Raw genomic sequence first — 12,128 nt, forward strand, 5'->3', positions numbered from 1 at the left:
TGTACAGAAAACAGGAGGTCCCTTCTCCATCACTCCATCTCCCTGCATAAACTTGATTTTAATGCACTGACATTGTGTGTGATATAGTGCACTACTTGGTGTCCAAAACAGACCACTATATAGGGAAATAGGTCCCATTTGGGACTTCCAATACCCATTGAATATGAATAAGGATATCTGACCTTTCAAAAATGTTTGGCAAGACTTCCAGTTGGGTTGCAAGGATAGAATCTGATTTTATCAGAGGAAACAGGCAGCACAATCAAGTTGTGGCACTAGCATATGATAAATAGTTGTATTAAGCTTATCTTGCCAGGAGAGGTCACCCTTTGCATTGGTAACTGTGATTGGTTAGTTCAGTGACAGGTGTCAGGTAGAGGTAAGGTTGAGCTGTGATGTGGACATGAAGTTAAGGTTAGGCTTAGGGTTATGGGTTAGGGTAAGGGTTAGGTTTAGAGTCACTAAGGATACATATTGGACTCATTTTCCCACATAGCCATTGCTTGCCTAGTGGGAATGAAACAGGAAATCTGATTCGCTCTCATCCCACATATGCAGGACCTCTGGATTCCCATATAAGGACTGTTTCATCAGTAGCAAGACACCCACCTTTCTGAGTGATGACGCAGCCGGGGAAAGTGTGAGGAACGAGAAAGGGTGTCCCGTCCGCACTAGCACAGACTGCACCGAACAGCTGCAGCCTAGGTTCACATAGAGTTTCACAGCATTGCGAGTAGTACACATATAATTTCATCCCAAAACCTATAGAATAACGTTCACACTAACCAAATATTAAAATGGTTGATCGCGAGCAGCTGGTGCAGAAAGCCAGGCTGGCTGAACAGGCTGAAAGGTATGATGATATGGCAGCTGCCATGAAATCGGTAAGTCTCTCCTCAAATCATTGCATGTGAATTGACTACTGTATGAATAAGGTATGTGATATGGTGTTCAATGAAACATTGAATTCTCTCAATGTAATTCTAATAAATATGAATTCTCTATTTAGATATTTGATTGCATTCCTGGGGATTTTTCATGGATGTAATGTGTATAGAGATGCACCAATACTAGCCTAGACCATTCAGAATATCACGTCTGTATCATCTCTGTTTATTTATAACGAATAAAATAGCCAAAATTTGGAGCTCAAACATTCAAGAAAGGCAATCAATATTTGCTATCGAATGCTCCTTGGGCGGTGCTTGGGCGGTGCCTGTCTCGTGCCTTTAAAAGAAATACAGTGGAGTAATATTACCACGAAATGTATTCGGAGGCACCAAAGAACATTGATTTCTCTGTCAAACGTGTCCCTCACATTACAACATTTTATAAATGTCCTATGCCACTGGGCACAGACGTCGATTCAACGTCTATTCCACGTTGGTTTTAACATAATTTCATAGAAATTACGTAGAAACAACTTTGATTCAACCAGTGTATGCCCAGTGGGATTTAATATCCCTATGTGATTTTTTTACATTCAGATCGTTTAGAATTTGGTCTTTAGGATATTGCCACGTGAGGTTGCTCAAATATTGATTGATTCTTCCTGTAATATCTAGATTTAATTAAATAATAGCCTAGTAATAATAGTCATATTTTAAATACATTTTTGTAAATTAAATGTGTCCTCTATTGATTCATATACATACATACATACATACATACATACATACATACATACATACATACATACATACATACATACATACATACATACAGTACCAGTCAACATTTTGGACACACCTACTCATTCCAGGGTTTTTCTTTATTTTTACTATTTTCTACATGGAATCATGTAGTAACCAAAAAGTGTTAAACAAATGCATATATTTGAGATTATTCAAAGTAGCCACCCTTTGCCTTGATGACAGCTTTGCACACTCTTGGCATTCTCTCAACCAGCTTCATGAGGTAGTCACTTGGAATATATTTCAATAAACAGGTGTGCCTTGTTAAAAGGTCATTTGTGGAATTTCTTTCCGTCTTAATGTGTTTGAACCAATCAGTTGCGTTGTGACAAGGTAGGGGTGGTATACAGAATATTTGCTAAAAGACCAAGTCCATATTATGGCAAAAACCACTCAAATAAGCAAAGAGAAACGACAGTCCATCATTACTTTAAGAAATGAAGGGCAGTCAATCCGGAATATTTCAAGAGCTTTGAAAGTTTCTTCAAGTGCTGTCGCAAAAACCATCAAGCGCTATGATGAAACTGGCTGTCATGAGGACCGCCACAGGAAAGAAAGACCCAGAGTTACCTCTGCTGCAGAGGATACGTTCATTAGAGTTACCAGCCTCAGAAAATTCAGCCCAAATAAATGCTTCACAGAGTTCACATAACACACATCTCAACATCAACTGTTCAGAGGAGACTGTGTGAATCAGGCCTTCATGGTCCAATTGCTGCAAAGAAACCACTACTAAAGGAGATCACTAAGAAGAAGAGACTTGCTTGGGCCAAGAAACACAAGCAATGGACATTAGACCGGTGGAAATCTGTCCTTTGGTCTGATGAGTCAAAATTTGAGATTTTTGGTTCCAACCGCCGTGTCTTTGTGAGACGCAGAGTAGGTGAACGGATGATCTCCGCATGTGTGGTTCCAACCGTGAAGCATGGAGGTGTGGGGGTGCTTTGCTGGTGATTTATTAAGAATTCAAGGCACACTTAACCAGCATGGCTACCACAGCATTCTGCAGCGATACGCCATCCCATCTGGTTTGCACTTAGTCCCACTATCATTTGCTTTTCAACAGAACAATGACCCAAAACACACCTCCAGGCTGTGAAAGAAGGAGCGTTATGGAGTGCTGCATCAGATGACCTGGCCTCCATAATCACCTGACCTCAACCCAATTGAGAAGGCTTGGGATGAGTTGGACTGCGGAGTGAAGGAAAAGCAGCCAATAAGTAGTAAAAATACAGAAAACCCCTTGAATAAGTAGGTGTGTCCATACTTTTGACTGGTACTGTATATCTGTTCATATAGGCTACAGATGTTCTCTGGATGAGGATCTATTCCTGCATACATGATATTCAGTTTCCAGCTCTTTACACAAAACAAATGTAGGAGGCAGCATAATTCTCTCTAGAATGTTCTGTATTCTGTATTGAGTCAATGATCAGATTGGATATTGATCCTTTTGCGTTCAGTTGTTGAGCTACATTATCATTCTGCAATGCACCTGTATGTCACATTGTGTGTCAATGTCAACGTGTGCAGTAGCCTCAAGACATACTGTATGTCTGGATATGGTTGAGCTGTGTGTTCTTTAAAGCAATTTTAATGAAATGTAGGTTATTGTTTGGTTTATTGATACAGGTCTCACACTGTGAAAATGCATTGTCATTAGGCCCTAAACTTATATGCCCAGTCTCCTCCAATCATTATGTAGCCTAGCCTGGTGCTTTAGTATTAAAACGGTACTCAACAACTTTTTCTCATTGTAATGAAATTAAATCTTAACAATTTATTACTTTCTAGTAATACTTTGTCTCATCGCCTGCATAATTTAGATATCTTTCCCCTGCAGATTTCTTGTTGCAAGCGATAGCATTTTAGTATTGTCTGCCTGTAGGATTCCTTTCCCTTTAAGCAATCTGCTGTGTCAGTGCATGCAGTCAGAACTAGGCCTTTTGCAGTGTAGTGGTGTGTACTCGTTCCCCTCTCCAATGGGAAATCCCTTGCCACTGCAGCCAGGGTTCTCTTGATGGCAGGAAAAAGCAATGAGAAGTATACTTTTATGTTCAGATCTCACCTTGTACAGTACAATATTATCCTGCATACATGTTTGCATTGGTTCCTTAATGCATAAATGCAGTAAGATGCAACTATAAGCAGTGCTGCTTTGTCAGTGAATGCATTGAATGTCATTGAAGACATTTCTTTATTTTTATTATGTCATGTATTTACAGTAGCATAATGTGTTCAGGATAGTCGTGACAGATTTTTACCCAGCCCATCAATAATTGTTCAACTTGGCAATTAGGTATTCAGATCAGTATGGTAGGCTGCCTCTCTTCAGTTATATTCACTGACATCAGCATTTTGGTACAATGATGATGCACTGACAAGAAATGCATATGATGGGCTTTTCCAACATCACTTGTGGTCTTTTGCACTCTCTGTCCATTAGGTTTCTTACGGATCCATTACAATCAGATGGACTAACAATTAGTCATTTAACATTTGCTTAGTAATGCCATGGCATTTGAGCTATGAATGGTATGTTCTTGCATTTCAAGCTGGGAAGGAAAAAGGCCTGTTTAGAAATATTCTGTCATACATGTATGGCTGTGATGTCACCTATCGGCCGCATTCTTTATGCTCCTCTATCAGGCTGGGAGGGTAATGTCACATCAGCTCACCAGAAAGGAGCAACGTTAGCTTCTCAATGAGAGAGAGCACTTTGCTAGAATGGGCCACCCATTAAGCTATATTTCCTCTGTAGCCTTTTGCTGTCGGGCATCTTCCCTCTCTATAGTTCTAATCTAGATAATCTAATTCTTTTTGCAGATATTGATTTAGGTGGCTATAATGTGTTTTATCAATGTAAGGTTATCTGGAAGTGGATTGGAAGTGATATTGATCGTCTCCGGTCTTTTCAGTTGCTCTTAATGTGATTCAACACACATATGGGGGTTGTTCCATAACGTGTGTCTTTTGCATCCCTTTGATATTTTAATTATAAATGTTGCGCAAATATTGCATTTTAAAAGCAAGTTATATTAAATGAAATGCCCTTTAATATAGACCACATGAATAATTCAATGAATCAGATTTTTAACATGAATAAAGATTCAGCATGTTGACATGTCCCTCTGTGCACTGTCTGTGATTTCCAGGAAGACTTTAACCTACTTAACCCCAGAATTTCATCGTTATTGTAAAGCCCTAGTTGTTTTGTTGTTTTGAAAAGATCATTTCTGAATATTATTCTTTATTTCATGTGATTATTGATTCATTTTAAGGTAAAAATAACATCCTGCCCTTCATTTTAAGGTCTACCCTATTCCTTTAAAAAAAATTGATCAAAATAAACAAATCAAATATTGTTTGTCACATTCTTCGTAGACAACATATGTAGACTAACAGTGAAATGCTTACTTAAGGGTCCTTTTCCAATAATGCAGAGTTAAATAGACTATAAAAAATAAGCATTGAACATCTAATAGTCAAATCATAGTGTAAAAGCAGGTAAGCTGGTTCTACTCTTTTTGGCCATTTTCAGGTGTTTTGTGGTGGAAAACTGAGTGTAACACATCAACAGTGTTGCCCATAGACTGACTAGAAATGTTTTAAAATTTAATTTACTTTTTTGAACCTTGCATTCAATTGACCCTTCCTGTTGCACACAAACATCCATTCCCCCTGTCAAAAGGGAATTTATGGCTGATTTTAAGATGTCAGCTGTGTTACGGTCAACCCTGTTACTTTATTTGACTTTTTTATTTAGCCTCTTGAGATTTTAAAACATGTTTATTTTATTATGTTAAACATGTGATCTTTGACAATGTTAAAAGTAGGTGAAATCAAACCTTTTTTTCCCACCAAGTTACACATCTCAAAAGGCACCGAATTTTTTGAATGACCCAGGTAAGATACTGTATATGTGACATTTGTGTGTGGGTTCATTATAATAAGTCTTGAGAATATTTATTGTTACTTATTGTAATTTGCTACGCAATGTCTTTAAGTCAGACACTAAAATACCTTGTAGGTTAGTAGAACGAAGTGTAGCATTTAGACCAAGTCGTCAGGATATACAACGTTAAAAGTTCAAAGGTTACTGATCAGTTGTACTTTTTACTGTACACTATTTGACATTCCCAGGATTAACACATTACCTCCCACCTTGTACGTATAGAGTCAAGTAGTAGGTTCAAAGCATGTCCAGGGTGACAGCATTACATAGGGTTTTAGACAGGTGAAAAGGTCAGTTTAAAGCAGAGGAGAAGGTCAGGGAGACACGTGAACTGCCTGTGCGATGATCGACTGACCGTCTACACTTACACTGCAGCTGCCCCTGGATTCCTTGTGGGAACATAGCTACCTCCAACCCTCTGCCCTCTCTCCAGTCCCAACCCCCACCCCCACTCTCTCACTATCTTCAATCTGGTTCTCCACTTGCGAGCATTAGCTGTCCACGTGGCAGTTTGATCCACTGGTGCACTAAGTGAGCTGATTGCCATGGAAACTAATTGAATCTTGCTCATTTCCAATGCAGTGCTGTATGTGCATCCAGTTTGAATTCTAACAGATCATACTGTACAGTAGATATGATAGGTGTGATACTATATAGGATTGTGACATGTTCTGATATGATTTAATGTAAAACCATACCTTCTGTACGTGATATTGTTGAAAAATAACTGTTTACATTCATGAATGCATAAACTAGGGGGTTATTGGCTGTCTTACACAGTGCATTTATGACCACTGCTCTGTCCCCTCCCCAGGTAACAGAGCTGAATGAGGCGCTATCTAATGAGGAGAGGAACCTCCTGTCTGTGGCCTATAAGAATGTGGTCGGGGCCCGTCGTTCCTCTTGGAGGGTGATCTCTAGCATCGAGCAGAAGACCTCTTCAGATGGAAATGAGAAAAAGATTGAGATGGTTCGGGCCTACAGAGAGAAGATTGAGAAGGAGCTAGAGACTGTGTGTCAGGACGTGCTCAACCTGCTGGATAACTACCTGATCAAGAACTGCAACGAGACGCAGCACGAGAGCAAGGTGTTTTACCTGAAGATGAAAGGCGACTACTACCGCTACCTGGCTGAGGTGGCCACGGGCGAGAAGAGGGCCACCGTCATTGAGTCATCAGAGAAGGCTTACAACGAGGCCCATGAGATCAGCAAAGAGCACATGCAGCCCACCCACCCCATCCGCCTCGGCTTGGCTCTCAACTACTCTGTGTTTTACTACGAGATCCAGAATGCCCCTGAGCAGGCCTGTCATCTGGCCAAGACCGCCTTCGATGACGCTATTGCTGAGCTGGACACCCTGAACGAGGACTCCTACAAAGACTCAACTCTCATCATGCAGCTGCTCCGAGACAACTTAACACTGTGGACAAGTGACCAGCAGGATGATGAAGGAGGGGAGGGCAACAAAGATTAATAAACCACACTTAGAAAAAATATATAATGAAGGGCCGGTGGGCTTTGGCAGCCGCTTTTGCTGATGATCGTACCGCAGCAGTTCTTCTTTATTTTTCCATGTGTTAAAAGAAAATAATCGAAAGAAAGGTGAGGGGAGGTTACATCTTAGGCTAATATATATATAGATATATATATGGTTGAAAGGGCCTCCGTCTTCTTGATTTTATCTTTGACATTTGCCAAAACCACTGAAATATCAGTCAATCCTGAAGTGGTTGTTGTTGGATTGGTTTGGCAGTCTCACACTGGCATAGGGACGGACTGGTGTCGTACCAAGGGAAGCTGCTTAGTTAGGTTTATGCATGATAGAGATGCAGACACTTGAGGAAGGGGGGAAGTTTGCAAATAGTTTGCAATGGTTCCAGTACGAGCAACTCAGCCACTTTTCAACCTCATATTCATTATCTCAGCACCAAACCAGTGTCTACTTATGTGAAAACATCGCATTTCTATGATCTGTGGTTAAAAAGATAAGAAGAAAGGTCCTAAAAAATGATTCTGTGACATCACAGAATTTCTAGCCAGAGATGGGTTCTTGCTCCCCACGTCACCGCAAATCTCATAGTGTTTGAAAATCACTTTTTTGTTGTGAATTTTAACATGAATTATGCCCCTATTTTAAACTTGCTCTATTTTTTTGTACCTAATGATCAATGAAAACTTGCTCGGTAGGTCTGTCCTCATTGTGGTTTTACAGACGTGTTTAATACGTCTTAATAACACACTTCATTCGAATATTTATGAAATGCGTATTTGGTAGCACTTATTTGTTTTTCCTTCGCCTCCTACCCCTTTCGATGCGTGGAACGGATGTGGGTGGGGCCAGGTCTACATAAAGGTGCTAGTTTTAAAAAAATTCACAAAAGCTCTGACGAAGGCTGTGAGGCCGATACGTAAGCTTATTAAAGATCAGTGATACTATCAAGAGTTTCCTTTTTCATTCAATATCACTGTTTTTAAAATGACACTTTTAATATCATCGGGTAGAACATTTTAATGCTTTTTTTCCCCAACAAAACATACAAATGCGCCGTTTTCACATATGTAGACATTGGTTTAGTGCTGGAGATGATGAATATGAGGTTTGAAAAGTTGCGGAGTTGTCCTTTAAGATATATCACTCACTCTTGAAGGGAGTGCAGGACAGCCAAGAAAATGCTAATAGTATTAATCTGACCAAATCAACTAGAAAAAGTCAAATGCAGATGTTTTGTTAAAATGTTGGATGTTTATTGTAAAGGATAAAATACTGTTATCAATTTACTCTTTCACATGACTTCTAGTTTTAGGTATATTTGGCATTAAATCCAATGTGACTGTTCTCTGACAGCTCTAAATATGATACTGGAACCATGGCTTAACCTCCAATAGAGTCTATCTAAAGGCAGAGACAGTTTAAAACTGAGTCATTATGTTCAAGCAGCTGCAGAGTTTGTGGTTTACTTCTGTGTTTGTTTTATTAAATGCACTTGCCTACTACACTGTTTCTTCAGTGTAAGATGATTACTACAATAATATCGATTATTCAGTATTGTGCATGCTGGTGAAGTATTTAAACATACAGTAGCTTGACTTTATTAACATATACTGTGGGTGTTAAGTATTCATATGATTGAGAAAACATAGGCTTTGTCTGATTATTTCTTATTTATAACTTATTCATATTTTGTTTTTATTTGCTATATCAAAATGTTGATCGTAAAAATGGACATGTTATGAGCATTGCTATAGTGGCATGCAATATGTATTTAATTTGTTAATGGAAGGGGAAAACACAGCAGTGATTTTGCTTAATCTTACCAACTGGTGTTTGTCATGTTAAATTATAATAATGGCTTTGTCACATTAAATTATAATAATGGCTTTGTCACATTAAATTATAATAATGGCTTTGTCACATTAAATTATAATAATGGCTTTTTCACATTAAATTATAATAATGGCTTTGTCACATTAAATTATAATAATGGCTTTGTAAAACAAATACTTTGTTCTTTGAACTATTTTGATTACTTATTTTGTCATGTTATTAACCAGTTTGAACAATGGTGACGTTTTCAGAATCTGTTTCTGTTATGAATTCACAACATGGACCATAATATATTTCTGACAGTATACATTTTTTTGGTTTGTTTTTATACCTTTTAGCTGTTTGAGTGACGAATATCTTGAATGTGAGTCCTTATGTAGCAGTTGCAGAAGAAACGAGAACTATGATGCTAATTTAAAAAAAACTATATGACAATTCTAAATGCACCATTTCCATGGCAGTCTGGTGTATTGTTGTGATGTCACTAAGTCAACGTTTGTGTTTTGTTGTAACCTCTTGTGTGCTGCTAGTATGCTATTCTTGAAATAGTTGATTCAGTATACTCCATAGGCATCCTCCATGACCATATATGGAAAAAGAGAATTATAACAACACAGTAAAAACCCACTTATGCTTTTAGATCTACACAAACTTGCATGACTCCAGTGCAGTGAATGCACATGTATGCTCATGCAATATAATGCAAAAGCTAGTAAAATAATAGCTGGCTATTAGGACTTCAGGTTGAAGCAAACAGAGAGAGTCATTTGTCATACACTGTTAATATTATTTACCACCGAGGGCTGAATGTTCCAACTGAATGATTCCCACGAGGACAAAAGAACAGATCTAAATGATCTAGGACTTTAACATTGTCCCAAATTGCACCCTCTTCCCTATATAGTGCACTACTTTTGACCCGAGCCCTATGGGGTCTTGGTCAAAAGTAGTGCACTATAGGCAATAGGGTGCCATTTGGGACGCCATTTATTCTTTAACTCATTGTACATCTCACATCCTCTGAGCTAACCATGTATCCGACTAGATATTGCTGAGGATGTTGTTTTCCATTTTGCTGCTATGTTCTAGATTTTATTAGATTTATAATCTTGATCATAATTGGCCAAAACTCAGCAATTTATTTATTTTTTGCTCTCTTGACATTATCTGGCCATTATCTGCCCTGGCAAACCCAAACACCTTGAGGTGTGTCCGATTTAGAAATGTATATTCATAAACCTAGGGTGTTACTTTATACCATTCATCTAGTGCCATCAACAGAGAGACGGTGTTATACCTTCCATTTTTGCTAATCTAAGAACGGTTAACACATGTCATTTAGTAAGTACAGTTAACACATGTAATTAAACCTGGTACTTCATTCATTTACATAGTCCCTTCTGGTATACAAGGCCACTTTGGAACCCTGTATGTTACTTTTCCCTCTGTATGTCAACGTAGATGGCGAGAGTTAACAATTCAGATTGCTTTTCCTCTGAAAGAAAGTTTAAACTCTATCATTTGCTTGGTGTAGATTTTTGGACACATCAGAAGGGATGGTTCATTCATTAAGTACATGTTTTGTTTGTGTTTATTTATTTTATTTTCAATTTGTTCACTCAGATCCTTGTGTCTGTAAGTTCAGGTAGAACACCACTGTAACATGTATGCTCTCTTTTCTCTGAAATTAAATTAAACTTCCATTGAATCCAGTAAAGGCTTGGGACCATGGCTATACAACAGAAAACATGTAGACTGTAGGCACATTATCTTGTCAACAAATCGACTACCATTAAAATGGAGGATGTTATTAAGAAACTTTGTTGCTATCTGTTGCTCATTCAAGTTAGTAGTTTGTCAGTATATAGATTTGATTTATTTATTAGTGTCATACTAGCTCATTCACCATACTTCATCCTATGAATCCAGTGCTACAATATTTCCTGTCCTTTCAAATATTTTACTGAGTGCTACAATATTCCCTCCTGTCCTTTCCAGTATTTTACTCAGTGCTATAATATGTCCTGGCCTCTCCAGTATTTTACTCAATGCTACAGTATTTCCTGTCCTCTCCAGTATTTTATTCAGTGCTGCAATGTTTCCTGTCCTCTCCAGTATTTTACTCAGTGCTACAATGTTCCCTGTCCTCTCCAGTATTTTACTTGGTGCTACAATGTTCCCTGTCCCCTCCAGTATTTTACTCGTAGACATTTAGGGAGTGTAGTGCACCATAGACAGTGTGACAGAGAAACTCATTTGTGAAACTCACTGTGCTCTTATTTGAAACACTCATGTGCTGTTCATGTTCTGGGTCAAAGATGCTGCGTCAGAGATTACATTTCCAACATGTTTGTAGGTATCGGAGAGAGATAAGGTGCTTTGCTCATCATCTACAACATCACAATATGGATCAAAGCATACTTCTAGGCTATAACAATAGAGACCACGTATACTGTACTCTCTTCCTATGGGTGAAATATAGTATTCTTTACTCAACACCTAAATTGAATTTACATGACAATACATCTCTGTCATGTGGATGCTATAAGCCAATACTATTTGCCATTCCCTGACAGTAGTTTCTCTTTCACACACACACGCCAATTATTCATGCACATCTGTTTATTCCAATACGGAAACAGCACCCCAAACTGACTGATAAGCTGAAGTGGCAAGTTGTTCGATCCCCCAACACTATACTGCAGTCTTACTGCAGCCTGCTGTACTGAAGCTTTCATGAGATTAATTTCTGTGCTTGGAACTGTCTCCCTTGCCAGCCAATAACTGATAGGCTCACCCTGCGCAGCCACCAATCCCGTTCCTGTTGCTAGGGCTATAATAAGCCTCCCGTTATTAGCCCCAGTTCCTTGCTGCACTGTTCAGACACCTATAGCATCCTGCAAAAAAAGATGAAAGCTCAAGCAGCAGAGGAAGCATTAGAATTCAGCTGCACCAACCTGTTCCCCAAGCGGCATTGTAGTGCACTACATTATCTGCACCAAGGATGACAAAACCAACATTCATACAGTGGCCAAGAGATTGTGAAAGTATCCATGAAACTATCAAAATAGTCGAGGAAACACATTGTTGCAAAATGATTTATCTGTTGATTATCTGATGATTTCCTGGATTGAGGCAACAGACTAGACAGCAT

At 38.7% G+C, this 12,128-nt stretch overlaps 1 protein-coding gene across 1 annotated transcript; it reads left to right on the top strand.

Moving 5' to 3' along the window:
• Positions 1–599: 599 nt before the first annotated feature.
• LOC109909109 (14-3-3 protein gamma-2-like) lies at positions 600–10,686 on the top strand. Its single transcript, XM_020508032.2, has 2 exons — positions 600–884; positions 6,464–10,686. Exons 1-2 carry the CDS (start codon positions 798–800, stop codon positions 7,121–7,123), a joined length of 747 nt encoding a protein of 248 aa, XP_020363621.1. The 5' UTR covers positions 600–797; the 3' UTR covers positions 7,124–10,686.
• The last annotated feature ends 1,442 nt before the right edge of the window (positions 10,687–12,128 follow it).

Source organism: Oncorhynchus kisutch, linkage group LG18, assembly GCF_002021735.2.
Source record: "Oncorhynchus kisutch isolate 150728-3 linkage group LG18, Okis_V2, whole genome shotgun sequence".
NCBI classification, from domain to species: Eukaryota; Metazoa; Chordata; class Actinopteri; order Salmoniformes; family Salmonidae; genus Oncorhynchus; species Oncorhynchus kisutch.